At 31.2% G+C, this 17,157-nt stretch overlaps 1 protein-coding gene across 4 annotated transcripts in view; it reads left to right on the top strand.

Annotated features, from left to right (window-relative positions):
• The window catches only part of LOC127708015 (striatin-interacting protein 1 homolog), a 46,939-nt gene that overhangs the window by 12,069 nt on the left and 17,713 nt on the right, over positions 1-17,157 (top strand). For 3 of the 4 annotated variants that reach the window (XM_052212823.1, XM_052212818.1, XM_052212809.1), the window contains exons 1-7: positions 5,794-5,894; positions 10,454-10,523; positions 11,522-11,596; positions 12,896-13,027; positions 13,854-13,974; positions 15,040-15,108; positions 15,797-15,903. In XM_052212823.1, the coding sequence (XP_052068783.1) occupies positions 5,808-5,894; positions 10,454-10,523; positions 11,522-11,596; positions 12,896-13,027; positions 13,854-13,974; positions 15,040-15,108; positions 15,797-15,903 (661 nt within the window). In that variant the 5' untranslated portion in view covers positions 5,794-5,807. Of the gene's footprint in view, positions 1-5,793; positions 5,895-10,453; positions 10,524-11,521; positions 11,597-12,895; positions 13,028-13,853; positions 13,975-15,039; positions 15,109-15,796; positions 15,904-17,157 lie in introns of those variants that run through there. The other variant, XM_052212829.1, reaches the window with a different exon arrangement.

The raw sequence follows: 17,157 nt of genomic DNA, 5'->3' as shown, positions 1-17,157 counted from the left end.
AACAACACCATATGTGGGCTCTGCACCAATACTTTACAGAATGATTTTGCTACAGAGTTGAAAAATGATCTTTCAAAAATAGGATTCAATCATGTATTTGAAAATCAAAATACATTCTAAAATGCTGTAGGGAATAAATTAGCTGAAAGATGTATAGATTTCTGGAAAAATAGTCTTAAACTCTTTTAATGACCAAAATGTATAAACCTTATGGAAACAAACTAAGAACGTACAGAAAACTAAAAATTTATTACAAATTAGACTTTATTTTCATTGATATGTGTGGACCGTTACAGGATGGCTAATTTGATTAAATAAAATTAAGTAATAGTAATTTAAATATTGAATTGGAAAGGCACCGTAAATTATTCTTTGAAAACAGATTATGTCCCCGCAGTTATTTTTTTTAAAGAAAAACTCAGGCAACAACCTTTCTAAGAAGTAGAAAGTTAGGTCCCACCTTTCAACAAAAATTACATTTATGTTTACATTTAACGAGTATGACAAACTATGTTATTGTTAAGGGGGTTAATGATTCATATGTACCTAGAAATAACTTAGTTGACAAGAAAATCTAGAATTCTGTTATATAAATTTATGATTATTTTTATTTAGATATAGGAAGATGTGGTATGAGTGCCAATGAGACAACTCTCCATCCAAGTTACAATTTATAAAAGTAAACCATTATAGGTCAAGGTACGGCCTTCAATACGGAGCATTGGCTCACACCGAACAGCAAGCTATAAAGGGCCCCAAAAAATTACTAGTGTAAAACCATTCAAACGGAAGAACCAACGGTCTAATCTATACAAAAACGAGAAACGAGAAACACGCATGAACCACATAAACAGACGACAACTACTGTAATCAGATTCCTGACTTAGGACAGGTGCAAACATTTGCAGCGGGATTAAACGTTTTAATGGTACCAAACCTTCTCCTTTTTCTAAAACAATAGTATAACATCACAACATAGAAAAACACACATATATTTGTGTTGTTATTATCGTAACAATCTCATTAAGAATATCGTACTTTTATTTCAAATTCAAAATAGTATCATCTCCTCCAAAATATCTAAATATATGATATACTTATATAATATCAGAAGTCCATTACTAGATTACTAGAGCCCTAGTAATGGACTACTGATAATAAGAATGTTTGTTAACTTCGAATTATGTATGTTTGTAAATATTGTCATTTGTATGTCTTGGTAATAATTTAGTATTTGGATTTTACACCAATAAATAACTTGATTAATATGATTCCAGCTGGGACTAGTAGACTCAATATATTATGTCACAGATTCCAGTAAAATCATTGCATCATTCGGAGACTAATATAACTATGTGTTATAGTAGTCTCAGTATCATAATATAATAATTTGCTTCGCCATGCTTGTATTGTGCTTACTTTTATGTGTGCTTCTCTATTTTTAGTTTGCCACGAAAGGGAGGCGGGCCGCCCCCACCCCCCATGGATCCGCCTATGTAGTTTTGTAACTATACCGAATCTAAATAAAACTTTTGTATTCGTATATCAAAACTGAGAGTTACACTTCTTCTTCTTCTTCTTCCGAATACGGGAGTAGACTCCTAGGTAGGAGTGTAAAACTTCCCGGAACTTGTGTGCTATGTACATATGGACTTAATTAAAATTAATATAATAAAGAAAAATAGTTACAATAACATATATACATTATGTACAGTGGCTTGGTAGTTTAACAAGTTGTTGTGGGTCCTTCAAATGCTAGAGTGGATATGCCACTTTTGAAGGATTCCAGGGTGTCAGACATGCCTATTGCTTCAGGTAGTGAATTCCAATCAGAAATAGTGTGAGGGTAGAATGAAAATTTGTAGAAATCTTTATTTGGTTGCTATTTGCCTAAATTTATGTTTCCCACTAATACGTCTATCAGATTTTGTTAAATTGTCCTTTGGAACTTCAACTAACACCCAATTAATTATATATATAGCATAGTTACTCTAGCCTTTTTTTCTTCTAATTTGTAAACTTTCCCATTCCAAAGAATTTATCAAGTTGGAGACTGCTCCAGGTGTTCTGTCTTTATAATCGCTATAGACAAATCTGGCTGCCTTACGCTGTATCTGCTCAACCTGAGTGATGTGTTGCTTTTTGTATGGATCCCAGACAGGGGGGGAGGGTATTCGACTATTCGACGACTGGACGGACAAGTGATGTGTACGTTAGGTTTTTAACCTTACGTGAGCAGTTTTTTAAGTTTCTACGAAGAAAACCTAAGATTTTATTTGCCTTACAGGTAATATTGTTTATGTGTGTTCCCCAGTCAAGATCATGGCTTATAGTTACGCCTAAATATTTACTATCTTTTACTGATTCTAAAACATGATTGTGCAATGTATAATCAAAAGGGATAAATTTTTTAAAGATATGTATTACGTAACATTTTTCAGGATTAAAATTCATTTGCCAGTCCTCTTCCCATTGTACTAAACTAGATAAATCTTTTTGAAGTAATTGTGCATCAGAATTATTATTTACATTTCTATACAATAAGCAGTCATCTGCAAAAAGTCTTGCATTGCAAGTTACATGTTCTGGTAAGTCATTAATAAATAGCAAAAATAATGTTGGCCCTAATACTGTTCCCTGAGGGACACCAGAGTCAACAGCTAATTTAGAACACTGCGATATATATAGTCTCAGATCAAAACTAAACTGTGATAAACGCTTTATTAAACTGATTAAAACATTCTGATAATCTTGTGTCCATGCATAGCTTACAATATCAGTATTTTTAATATTCAGATAACATCAAAAGACGATTTATTTATAAACAAAGACGGTAATTATGGGTTTACTTACACTAAAGACCTGAACGTGGACCTGAAAAGACCTGAATAGACCTGAAGATATAAGACTCGGGGCGTGTTTTTTTGTTCTTCGGTAGTGAGCCAGAAGAGGTCCATTTCTGTTTTTTTTGCATAGGGAAGAACTTCTGGCTCTCTTCCGCCTCTTCTTTTTTGATAGGTAGTTTAGACAATATTAGTACAATATAAGAACAACCTGCACAAATCAATTGCAATTAGATTAACTCAAAAGATCGGTACGAGACACACACAAAAAACTTACATTAAGACAATAGACACAAAGCACCGAAATCAGAGTATTTGCAATTACTGGAAGTTTGTTCAAAGCTAATTACAACTTATAGTACTGAAATAAATCTTGCTCTCCAAGACTGAAGTATCAATCAGTACACAACCAACGGATTTATTATAAAAAAGAAGAAGAAAAAACAGTCTGAGAAATGTCTGGTAAACATTGTATACTTGCATATAGATCCATATACAATGAAAATTTTTGAAAAGTGGTGGTCCGAAGGTTTTGACCATCGAAATTATGCAATAGAAATAATAGTTAGGACCAGAAGATTTTCTTCAAGGACCACCAGAGAAAAATGATTTTGAGAACTTTTCGATATCTTAGCTTTATACAAAAATAATCCAGTCTGGTTACTTTAAAAAAAATGGATAGACAATATGTCCTTTTTGATCATATTCGAGACAAACATTGACGAATGTTTGTGCAGTTTAAGATTATTCTTAAAAATCAAATAGAGGGGGTTTACGCCTGATTTGTCTAGCAAAATTGAGTTAGAGGAAAGAACAAAGAAAAATGTCACGAACAGAGCACACATTTACAGTCATGTCTACCGGACGTATCTTAATTTTCTATAAAATCATCGTAAACTTCATTTAATATGTCATTCAACATAACAAAAATCTGCTATATTCGACGGCAAACTGATTTTTTGTTTTATTGATCTTCCGTAGAATATCTCCAGAAGAGGTCCAGATTCATGTTTTTGGACTCTTCACCAGAAGACATTCTGGAGATGTGCAGAAAAGACCAATAAAACACGCCCTCGGTTTATTCAAATTACAATAACTTTTTTTATTTTGCAATGGATTTTCTTCAAGTTAGAATTTTATTAAAGGTAAAGATCCAAATTTTATTAGAATTAGAATGTTTCAAATAAAAAACAAAATTTTGATGCCAAAACCTGGACCTGAACGGAGAAATGAAAAGACCTGAACGGACCTTAAAATCTATGGTCGGACTTATTCAAACTTCAACAACTTTTTAAATGGAATTCCTTCAACTTTAGATTTTGTAAAATAAACTTAACATTTTGTTAAAATTAAAAACTAAATAATGAAAAATGTGTTTTTGGTGCCAAAACTCGGACCCGAACGGAGAATTAGAAACCTGAATGGACCTGAAATTCCTTGAAATCTAGATTCAAAACGAAAAATAAAAATATTAATGAAAAAAAGTATTTTGGTGACAAGTCTCGGACCTGAACTGAGAATTAAAAGACATAAACCTGAAATTACATCCTTGAAGGCCGTACGGTGTAGCTGTAGTAACTGTTGTTAAACTTCTATGCCATTTGCTCTCTTGTGGAGAGTTGTCTCATTGGGATCAAACCACATCTTCATATTTTCATAATATTTTATCAAAAGAAAAAGTTCATAGTAAAATTTGTAACTAAGCAATGGTTAATTAGGTCGTGTAACAAGATTAATTGATAATCCAATTAAAAGATTAAAATGAAATGTTTATTTAGACCAATGATCCAGTTATCACCTATTAATACTAGGTGTGAATTACAGGTGGCACACGTTCATGTAATAAATACATTCCAACCAACGAACACACGTATTTTAAAAGATTCAGATTCAGATTCAATATTTTATCAAAGTCTCATCACTTGTAATACGTATCATCACAATATATATATATTTATCAAATCTATAAAACATTCTTTATATTACATGGTTTATGCATGTGCAAATGATACTTTTATATTCAATATATAGATATAACAATTTGAATCAAATCCTGTTTTTATAGAAGTCAACATAGATACAAATTAAACAAATTAATTAGTTTTAATAATTTTCCACGGACAATCCTGTGTTCCCTTCAGGTTAAGGTTTCAACATCAACAAGGTATTCCTGTATACATAAAATCAGTCTTTCTCTTTAATTAATTTCATTTAGAATAAAATCAATTAAAAAATAAAAAAAGTTCTGTCAGTTAAAATACATCTACCCGTATATTTCAGGTCCATTCAGGTATTTTTTTTCCCTGTTAAGGTCCGATTTTTGGAACAAAAAAATAGTTTTCATAAAATTCTTTATCATTTCAATAAAATACTACACATTTTCTTTCTATAACGAAATTCAAAAAATAAGAAGATTGATTGAAATCTAAAACAGTTATAGAACTTGTATAAATCTGACCGGAGATTTTCAGGTCAATTCGGGTAATTGAAATTGCCGTTCAGGTCCGAGTTTTGGCGCCCCAAAAATATTTTTCATAATTTCTTTTTTAATATTATTAAGATATTGAATTTTACGTTTCACAAAATCTATACGTGAAGGAAATCCATTGAAAAATAAAACAGTTATTGACGTTTGAATATGTCTGATCGTAAAATTTCAGGTCCGTTCAGGTCTTTTCATTTCCTCGTTCAGGTCTGATTTTTGGCATCAACATTTGTTTTTTATTTAAAACATTTATTTCTAATACCTCGTGATTCTTTACCTTTAATAAAATTCTAATTTGAAGAAAATCCATCGTATAATAAAAACGTAATTGCAATTTGAATAAATAAATCGAGTAGTATATCTTCAGGTCTTTTCAGGTCCACGTTTAGGTCTTTAGTGTAACCCGGTACTTATTGACAATAATAAAGGTAAGTAACTCTGTTTTGTATACATGATTGTCTCCCTTTTAAATAATAATAATGATGGATGCTGGGCCTAGGAAGGGCGAGGGATTGCCCAAATTAAGGGATCTGTTGCGGAGACAAAGAGAAGATTCACTATCAGAGGTACATACCCTATGAATATCAGTTTCAAGATTAAAAAATAAGTAAAACCGCTCAACTGATTGGACATTATCAAATAATCAAATTCCACAGTCAATTTTATGGCCTTACTTTAGCTAGGGGGATACATTTTGTACCAACCAATATATAGCGATACTAAACTACGTTACCCTAACCCATCCCTAATAGTTGCCCTTACCCTAAAGCCCCCACCATAACCAGAATTAAACCCTAATCTTAAAGTAAACGAAGGCAAAATTTTATTATCTAGACCATTCTTCCTAACATTTCTTTTTACTTATTTTACTATTTGCTTCTTGCTTTTTTTACTACCATAACCAATGTGCGACCAAAGGTCATAACAAACTAGCCAAATATGTAGCAAAATTTATTTTTGAATTAGCATGTACAATGTAACAACTTCCTAAAATTTCACTAAATTTGACAATGTCAGATATACATATATCTTGTCATTGTATTCTTCTTGTTAACTTAAGCTTCTTTGTTTTGTACTGTACAACATTTTTCAATTTAATTTTATGCCTGAGAATACCATTAAAATTGTCTCAGTTTATGTCTTAAATTGTCATTTATAGTTACACAATAATATTTTCCCTCTAGTTGGGCATTAGGTCGCCTTTTTCTTCTTTAAATTTGTAATAGTGCTAGATACATGTATTTAGATGGTACATTTGTATACATTTTATACCATCTAAATATATAGCTTTGTTACAGATTTGAAGAAAAAAAAATGACCTTTTGTCATTTAAAAATCAAGATGAAAATAACACTTTATAATTTCCCATTACCTAGAGGAAGTGTTCAACCCTCTATATAGTAAGGTGATCACGTTGTCCCTGTACTTCCAACTGTGATTGAGCGAGATTTCTATTTATAGTAACAAAAATCAATGGCCAAATTTTTTGCGATGCATTCTGGGTAGAGATAATATATGCAAAACACTCTATAACTTAATTAGCACACAGTTAAAAATAATGTTTGACCATCGACGTTTTAATGAATAGCAGATGCCATATTATCATGATTATATTAGTGTCATGAGTCATTATGATGGTTTTAATATTAAATAATAAAAATGTTTGTGTATTATATATCAATTTAAAAACTATAATTATAACCGTAGAAAAATTGTAAGACAGAATAAAAAAAGCTCACTTGATAATACAATAAACGTTTGGTTTCAGAGTTAATTGTGAAAAAATTGCCATTAAAAAGTTGGTAAGTAAAAATTAGGTCGGAAAATTGTGTATCCATATACAGTACAAGTAACACTGGATTAGGAATGAGTTTAATAGGAATAAACATTCTATTATACTTATTTTAAGAATATATGTTACGATTTACAAATTTCAAGAAATAAGATTTTTTTTAAAGTTGCACGGTAATTCTGCAGATTTAACCTTGTTTAGCAAAATTAACAAATTGTACCCTCAATTTTGAAAAAAAGAGGGGAAAATAATTGTATGCCCTTTCTTTAATTTTGAATATATTCAATCCTGTGTAACTGAGATCTTGAAGTTAATACTATCTCGGATGATGGTGTGGACGAACAAAAGTTATCATTTCAGTCAGATATTGTTACATTTATCCGTTAAAACATATGTAAAAAAATGCAGTTCACAACACGTGTGTTCGACAAATAAATTTTATAGGTTAAAAGTGTAGGAAAAGTTGCGATCACGATCTTTGTAAACAAATGAGTAATGAATATATATTCTTTATGTAAGTATACTTCATACTGAAATATGACGAAGTCTTACTAATTGTAGGACAATTGATTTAATTCGTTCAAATACTAAATCAATCTCAAGGGTTGATTTGGGTAAAGAAATAAAGTTATCCCTGGAATTGTCCCGTTCCAACAGTAAAACCCTTTCTTACAAGTGTGTGGTGTATAAATTAGTAACAGCCACGTCAGGTCGGGGAAGGGACTTTAAATCCAGTACCTCGCATATTCAGGATGAATGATATGCTCTCTGCATGTTAAATACCACTTGTGACAACTCTTTGATGGAATATGTATGATATATTTGCCACTGAAAGTTAAGCTAACAACACACGATAAATCAAAACTTAAGTCCGCATGATATAAAGGTGTCTTCAGTCTTGAGTATAAAACGACAAAAAAAAGGACTATGACACGTTGCAACACTGACTCACATATACATCGTAATGACGGACAGACAAGAGAAACGTATGTCTCTAACTTTAAAATAGCTAAAAAACAAGAGACTTAAAATTCAAAATTGTTTCGAAGTCATCTGAGGCAACAAATGTTCGGTTATTGTAAAATGAAGTTAAATAACTGGCAATAAGAAACCACCGCACTATATGTAAGTCGGCTCACTTTATTTTCAACAAACTGATAATTAATCAAACACTCAAGGAGACTAATTAACAGCTATCTGTTTTGATGATAACATTTCTACCCATGATTCCATAGTTGAAAAACGAGATTTGGGAGGACCACATATAGCGTTTTCCACTGATAACGGGGACAGTGTGATCGCCTAGCTATATAGTACAGCTTGCACACTTCCTCTAGTAATGAACTTCTGATGATATTCATTGTTTTTCACTAGAAAATGTATAAATTTATCAAAGTAAAGCAACTTAAATCTTAATCAATAAAAAGAAACAATGCATTTGCATTATAATATATATTTTTAACTAAAAGAATCTAACCAAATGAAGATTAATGTGAATTGAATGCATTTTTTCCCCTTTAGTGCTCATTATTCTCCTGTTAGTTGAGCCATGCATGAATATGTAGTTACATGTATTTCCATTCTCAATTTTATTATAAAAAATAATATGGAATTCGGTCATTGTAATTTTGCCTCCAATCCATGTTTATCATGACAAGTGATTTGGAATTAATATGATGTTTTTATTAATGAAATAAGTGGATCAAACATTAAAACTAAAGGCTCTTTTTATCATGTTTTAATGAAGTTTCAAAATCATTTTGCCAAAAATCAGAATTTTTTATGTACTGTTTGTATAAAGCAATTCTTAGAAGTGAAAGGACAGTACTTCAATTTGTTTGGATAAAAAAATGGCGTCTTCAAAGACATAAATGCTTTCACTGTGACTTCATTTCTTTAGATGTTGAATAACTTGATTGTCTATGTCTTTGACATTCTTTACTTTTTTTCTTCGTGCTTGAAGATATTGATTTGATATTAATTTGGTTTATTGATTTATCATAACAAGTTACAGGTCAAGTTCAATTTTCACGATTTTAGCTTTTCTCTTTGTTCAGTTAAAGCCCTTTCCCTAGAATTAAATTTTTGATGAAATACTTATTAATTAGTAGATTTCTGTTCAAAGGGAAATAACTCATTTTTTAAAAGACTTTTAAAACACAAAATGACATTTTGGATTTTGTTCCTTTTCTTTGGTAAATTGTTTGAAATTTTCAGTTTTCAACAGTTTTTTTCGTCATGCTTGAAGATTTTGACTTGATATTTTTATGCAGTTTACACCATGACAAGTTATAGCTCAAGTTAGAATTTCGTTCCATTAGCCATTACAACGAATTTGTAACCGGTAGGGGACTATGTATTGCCATGCAATACTCACAGAATGCTTGTTGTTTTTTGTTTTATACATGTACATCGATTTAAATCAGGTCATTGGTTTCTTGACTGAATTGTTTTTATATTGTGATGTCTGGGCCTTTTATAGCTTGCTATGTGGTATGGGTTTTCCTCTTTGTTTAAGGTTGTACAGTGATCTATACTGTAGGTTATCGTTGATATTATCTACACAAGGTAATTTGGTCTTTGGTGGATAGTTGTTTCATTGGCAATACAATCATACCACATATCCTTATATCATACTGTCAGTGATTCCACAATTTGAGCTAACTTAGAGCAGAAACACTTGCATGTAATATATAAGGAATAACATGTCTCTGCTGAGCCATAAATTTCAGGGTTCTCAAAATCCCTTCTGGTCTGTTGGTTATTAGGACCAACAAGACTATAAATCTGATGGTCCCAGTAAATATTTTGTGGTCCTCTATTTGTAGGAAATTTTTACTATCAATTATATCCACAATTGTAGGTATAAATAAGATTAGACCATTAATTTGCACAATAATTGTATGGGTTCATATCTAATATAGATATACATTTTGTAATCTGGAGCTATACTCAATACCAGACAGCTTAAAAAGAATTAAACCACAACAAACTGTAATTTTGAGATCAGGACCACCAATACTCTCAAAATTGGTGGACCTGCCTGATTTTTGGTGGTCAGGACAGACAGGACTGCTGAAATTTCGATAATTTTGTATTTTTAGTAAAATTTCAGTTCCATAGAATTCAGATAGTATCCAATTTGAGACTAAGAGATTAGAGATTATGACGTAATACATTTTGTAATTATAAAAGACATACACTCACAGAAAACAATTACCTGTATTTTAATAAATTGAAAAGTACTTTTTTTTACCTCTAGTTCATTTAAATATTTTGAGTAAAGGTGACTGTTTATGTATAATTAGGTAATTATGTCCTTTTGTTTTCCAGAGTATGACAGATAGTCCAGATATAGAATTTTTGTATGATGATGCAGACACTTACCAGAGTGAAATGTCAGGTACAGATAAAAGTGGTGTTAGGCAATAGATCACTTTCGAGTTATGTCCTTCACCAGAAAAGTTCGTCAATTATGCATGCCTTTATGACATCATTTACCAGATAGAGGGGATCGCCTGATTCCCAGCACTATTAAAGTTCATCAAGCGTCTTCGTAATCATCATTATGTAGGATAAACTCAAATAATGTTTGTTCCATAGCTACTTAATCACAATTCCCTAATGACAGCAGTGCTGATTATTAATTATAAGAATTAAATTGCCGAATTATTGGTGCAATATAGCATTATATTTTTTCAACCACTTGCTCAGCATGGGAAGGAAGTTACGATGCCTTTAAACGCAGGAATGATGTTCACTCAAACCAAAGTTTTTGACAGAAATGCAACGAACTCAAAAGTTGTCTGTTGACCAAAAGACAATACCTAATTGATTATCAGAAATATTCTAAGGTGTATATACTATAATAAAATTTGTAATGGATGAACCCAATTTTTCTTTTAATGCAATCAAGAAAGTTGAATTATCAAGTCTGAGCCAAAATTAGTTTCTGTTCTCTAACTTTAGTTTGCCTCAACCAAATATTATGACACTTAAACACAATTCTTATTACCACAAAACACAGATCAAGTTTGAATTTGGGTTGCGTCACTTTTACCGTTCTTGAGTTATGCCCTTTATAAATGGAAAAATGGATGAATTTTTGTTTCGTTTCTCTGACTTCAGTTTGCCTCAACCAAATGTTTTGAAACTTACACACAATGCTTATTTCCACAAAACTCAGATCAAGTTCCAATTTGGGTGGCTTCACTTTTACAGTTCTCTAGTTCATGTCCCTTTATAACGTTATATTCAAGCGGGGACATCATCTGTGTCCCATGGACACATTGTCCATATATTTTAAACAATGGGTACAGAAAGGGTTAAATTACCAAAGAATTAGAGAAACATGTATATTGTAAATTCTGATTTTCATACAATCATATTTATATATTGTAGAATTATACAGTTACACAGAAGAATGTGAGTTTGCATTAAATAGAAAGTGCTTTGAAGAAGGATTCAAGGCAAAAGGTAACAATTTAGAGACTGAAGAATTAGCAAAATGTAAACAATGTGCCTAAAAGACCTATTTCAAAGAAGGATGAAAAATATTTTGAAATAATTCAATATACATGTAATTACACAAAAATTCACTGAAATCTTAATAGTTTATTAACTTAAAGTTGGAAGTATGTTTTACAGAAAACCATGATTTAATTATATTATTTGCTCTGATATTACCTGTATTTGGCTTTGCATGTAATAATCTGTTTACTCTATCTTCTACGTAGTACATGTAGCTGAAGTTTGTAAGATTTTGGGTTATAAAATACAATTAATATTTTTTAGTCAAGTTTCTAGGGTCGCTTCTGGTTAAAAACTAAAATTTGTTGTTAAATAAAAAAAATCAATTAATGATCATCGTCAAAAAGTCGAAGGTTAACGGTTATTATTACAGAATTCTCAATTAAAACATTTTAAAGATTTTTTGTTGGCATTGAAAACCAAGTATGAATCAAAACATTGAAATAAATATTAAAATGTGTAGATCTTATATGGAGTAATGGCCCAAGAAATGTTTGATTTTACTAATTTTCACAGTTTTAGTCTGATATCTTTAAAACTATAGGAGCTAGGCTAAAAATGGAAATTGCAAAAATGACCAGCACGACAGGTTGTAGCTAACATGAAAAAAGAAAAAAATCCAAGTACCTGTTTCAGAGTTATTGCCAGTGAAATATCTATATGACTGATTTTTGCAGTTTTTTGCAGTTAATATCTTGAATATTACAAGAGCTAGATTATAAATGAAAATTACAAAAATAATCAGCATGACAAGATCTACATGTAACTACTCTGAAAATTTCAGAAATCTGGACAACCTGTGTTGGAGTAATTGCCTCTATAATGTTAATTTTTACTACTTTTTGCTTCATTAGTGCAGTTTTTGGCTCTTATATATATCTCAAAAGGTAATGGATCTAGGTTAAAAGGGTAAATTGCAAAAAATAATCGTCCTCACAAAATGGAACTAGAATGTACAATTAAAGGTCCTCATTATTAGGCTGACACTTTTTTCACTGGGTGAGTAATTTGGACTCAGGTGACCCTCTATATAATTTTTACTACAGTTTGATTAAGCAACCAAAATATATGGGACATATATTTAATTGCTAGAGCTTTTTGATTCATCTTATGAAGTGTTTTAATTATTTGTAAGTATAAATAAACCTTCGGAGAACAAGGACACCTATGAACAAAACAGGACAAGAACTGTATACAATGAATCTTTTTTTATTACAAATAAATTTGAGTCAATTTATATTGCAGGGTATGACAAGTGGACAGAGACATCAAGTGAAATAAGAAAGAAACACATAGTGTACCTACAAAACGAACTAGAAATCGCCAGTGAAGAAAGGAGAACAAACGCTGTTCATGCTGTTCTTTATCTTGTTCAAGGTAAGTGTGGCCAACAAGGACGCCAGCAGAATGGTGAATGATTCTGAAGTTGTGCATGTTCCATCTTAATTCTAAATCATTTTGATTTAAAATGGTTTCCCCATTGCCAAACAGGGAGTCGTAATGTATTTCTGCATTCATCTTTAATCCTAAACTTCTCCAATATCCAAGGTCAGGGAGTCTTAATGTATTTCTGCATTCATCTTTAATCCCAAACTTCTCCAATATCTAAGGTCATTGGTCAAATTTAAAACTTCGCTCTTATTTTATTTTCAAATCACCTTGATAATAGCTAGAAATGGAATTTCAATAAAGTTCAGTGTGTGGAACACATGCCTAATTAATATCTCATCCTATACCACTGAACAGAAGCTGCCTAGATATATTCATTTCCTTATGTGCATGTATGCAAGCTTTGCACCGTTTTTTTTATTTTATTAATTCCTTGGTTTTTGGGTTTACTATATCCCCAAATTGACTTAGCAATTTCTTCAGATAAAGTTAACCCTTGAATGTTTAGCTGTCTACCTTTACATACCTCTTGCATTGAATAACAACATCTTAAGTTTTCCTTAGTATCTTATAATATGGTTCAGTGAAAATATTCTTCCTTGAAATGTATAGGTCATAAATAACAAAGTACACATAAATCGTGCTATGGGAAGTTTTAAACTTATATCTGATGATAGTGCTAATGTTCAACGAATTACAAGTTTTCTGTAGATTGCAAAACCTCGAAATCAATTATACATGAATTGATTTTCCTTAATCCAGGAAAATTGGTACCCATAAAAATTAATGAATTCACTGTATTTTTTTTATCCAGGTGTTTTTGGAGAATGCAGTACACTAGAAGAACAGATGGACTGGGAACACAGAAATGTGCACATGTTATATGAACAAGGAATTTTTACTTCTTTTGTTGAACTATTATCCTTCGAAACTGAGTATGTACTATTTATAACCACAGCATATATAGTGGAGTGGAAGATATTTAATGATCAATATATGTCCATTTATTTTTCGTTCTTTTCTGTTGTCCATACACTGAGTCTTCTCTTAAACCTGGAATTTAGTGACACTTATACACAAGATCTTCAGTTCTTAATAACATTGTAATTGTCTACCTCCTACTTTTATTTTGCTCTGAATCAGGCTAAAAGAATTTTGGGGATTTCCCTTTGCAAAACTTGGACTTTGCCAAATATTTACAAATCTTGGGAGCAGAGGGTTTGAATTTATTAACCTGCTCATGTTTTTTTCCCAGTTCATTTTCCATAATTATCCTATCCACAGTGAGAGGTGTCGATAAAAGATGCCTACCCCCTTCTGCCAAACAAGGCAATAGGACAAAATAAAACATCAACCCCCTCCTGTCAAATGAGTGGCAATAGGACAAAACAAAACATCTAGAGCCTTTTTGCCAAATGAGTGACAATAGGACAAATAAAAAAACATCTACCTCTTCTGCCTAATGAATGGCAATAGGACAAAGCGAAATATCTTCCCCCTTCTGTCAAATATTAGTGGTAATAGGACAAAAAAGAATCTATGCCTTTTGCCAAATGAATAGCAAAAACATCTAGCCCCTCCTTTCAAATGAGTGGCAATAGAACAAAATCAAAACATATACCCTTTTGCCAAATGAGTGGCAATAGGAAAAAATGAAACATCTACCCCATTCAGTCAAATGAGTGGCAATAGGACAAAACAAAACGTATGATGTACTTGTAGAAAGAAAAATTGATTTTTATTTAAATTTCTGTAAAAACAAACAAATCACAGATTGCATGTTGATCATACTTCCTTTCATTGCATGACCATAGTATAATAATTTATTACCCATATACATGATCAAGCATAATATACATGATCAAAGATTTCAATTAAAATATGTGAGAGTACTTTGTAAGATAAAATTAAGTTGAAATAAGCAATGCACTTGCTTTTTTCTATTTTATGTATACTTTACGAATTTTTAAACTACATGTCAAATGTATCAATCATTTTAGAAATGGAAAAGCTGCAGCAAATGCCTTGATCAAACCAGCAGTATCTTTAGCAGATAGTCTAGATCTTAGGTAAGTGTCTAAGTCAAATAAGCAAAACATATTGTGATAGTTTAGATCTTAGGTAAGTATCAGAATCCTTAACCATAACCAAACCAACAGTATCTATAGCAGACAATTAGATACTGTAAACCAACTTATTTTCGCAGATACTTCATTTCATGTTTTGCCTTTTCTAGCCCACTCTGCGGCGATTTAATTTCATGATTTTCAAATTTACTTGATGTAGTTGAATAAGGAGAGATCCAAGTTTTACCTATTCGCAAGGATTTATATTCGCGTTATTTTTCTATTCACGAAATTCACGAAAAAATAAATTGCTTGCGAAAATTAGTTGGTTTACAGTATGAGGGGGGAAAAAACCAAATGTTTGACCTGTGAAAAATTCTTATTTCTTCTAAATTTAATTTTCCTACCTCGATAACATTAAGCTACCTGCTGATTTGCTCTCTCATGCAGAGAGTGCCAATCAAAATCCTGGATTCGTGACAGGTTTTTATTGTATCAAGTGTTCAAGCCCTCACAAGTGGGAGAGTTGATCACGGGAAGAGACTGAACTATTAGGGTTAAGGTATTTTTTCTTGAATAATATTAATTGAATTGTACCGGGTAGCTGCTGAAAGGTAGTGTTATAATTATATATTAAACAATCGTCTTCTAATAAAGCTATTAGATGAATCTATATATCATTATTTTTTAGGATGATATTAAATGTATTGTACACTATGGTAGAAACCATGAGAGTACCATTACAATCTGAAACAGAGGAACATAAACGAAATAGAGAACTTTTTACAGAGGAATTGGGTAAGCTATTAAATATGTTTTAATCCAAAATCTACATTTTGATCAAATAGAATGACATTATAATTGAACAGATTTCCACTCAGCAACCTTAATCATATAACTTGATGTAAAGATTTGTCTCATGGTGTATATTAGTTTTCAGTAAAAAACTAGGTCACTTTGACCTACATTTTCAACTTTTTTGTTCAAGTTCATTTCTAAGTTACACCTCTTTTGTTAAAAAACTTAATATGAGCATTACACTTGTAAAGATAACATCTACAGTCTTGATGCGTCATCAGGACCCGGTTGTTTATCTCTCGGTGTAATATAACCCTTGTTTGAATATAACCCTAGTTTAAATATAACCCAGGGTTAAATCTTTTAACTGAGGGTTACATAACCAAGGGTTAAAATTCCGTTGTTCAACTTCTTTTTAACTCTTGGTTACGTAACCCATGGTTAAATTTTCATTGAATGTTCATTTTTATAAAAATAAGAATTATGAACACTTTTCTCCAGTCCTAGAAAAACTGTTTGGTCAAGAAATATAATTATATAAAAATAACCTACTAAAAAGGGGGAAGGACTGTAAAACGTAATAATCAGTTTTTGATTACTTATGGTCGTAGAAAACGAAGAAGATGTCGTATCAAATATTTAGTGACCTTTCCAATCTAGTAATAAACAGGGAATCATACTTTTAGACAAAACTATTCCTTGGTTAAAATTTTAACCGAAGTTCGAAGCAAGGTTAAATCTGAATCATTTAACCAAGGATTTAACAAAGGGTTAAATTTAACCACAGGATGAACAACAGAAAATAACCTATGGTTTAATTTTAACCAAGTGTTATGATATTTAACCCTTGGTTAAATTTGGTTAAAATTTAACCAAGAGATGAACAACCAGGTCCAGATTATTCAACATTTTTGACATAATTTCATTTGGTCAGAAAGAAAAGTTGAGACTACAATCAAACCTGAAAAAGTCAGATACTAGTAAGTCAAAATATTTTGTCAGTCATGATGAGATATCCATCTGCTCAAGAAATTTTTACCCCTGATGAGTCAATCCTGCTTGATTTGAAATCTTGTTTGCTGAAAAATTGGGTTTGTTGAACACATTTTAATCGAGGTAATAGTTGAATGAGTCAAAAGACCTAAGCCAATAAAATCAATTTAAGATTAAAAAAAAATCATGAGAATTAAAATTAATTGAATATGAATGATTTTAAAATATTAAAACTAAAGTTCATTAAAAATTCCAGCTACA

The sequence above is a fragment of the Mytilus californianus genome, unplaced genomic scaffold (genome assembly GCF_021869535.1).
Source record: "Mytilus californianus isolate M0D057914Y unplaced genomic scaffold, xbMytCali1.0.p SCAF_1, whole genome shotgun sequence".
Lineage (NCBI taxonomy): Eukaryota > Metazoa > Mollusca > Bivalvia > Mytilida > Mytilidae > Mytilus > Mytilus californianus.
Note: the sequence above shows the minus strand (reverse complement) of the source record. Positions and strands in the feature narration are given on the sequence as shown.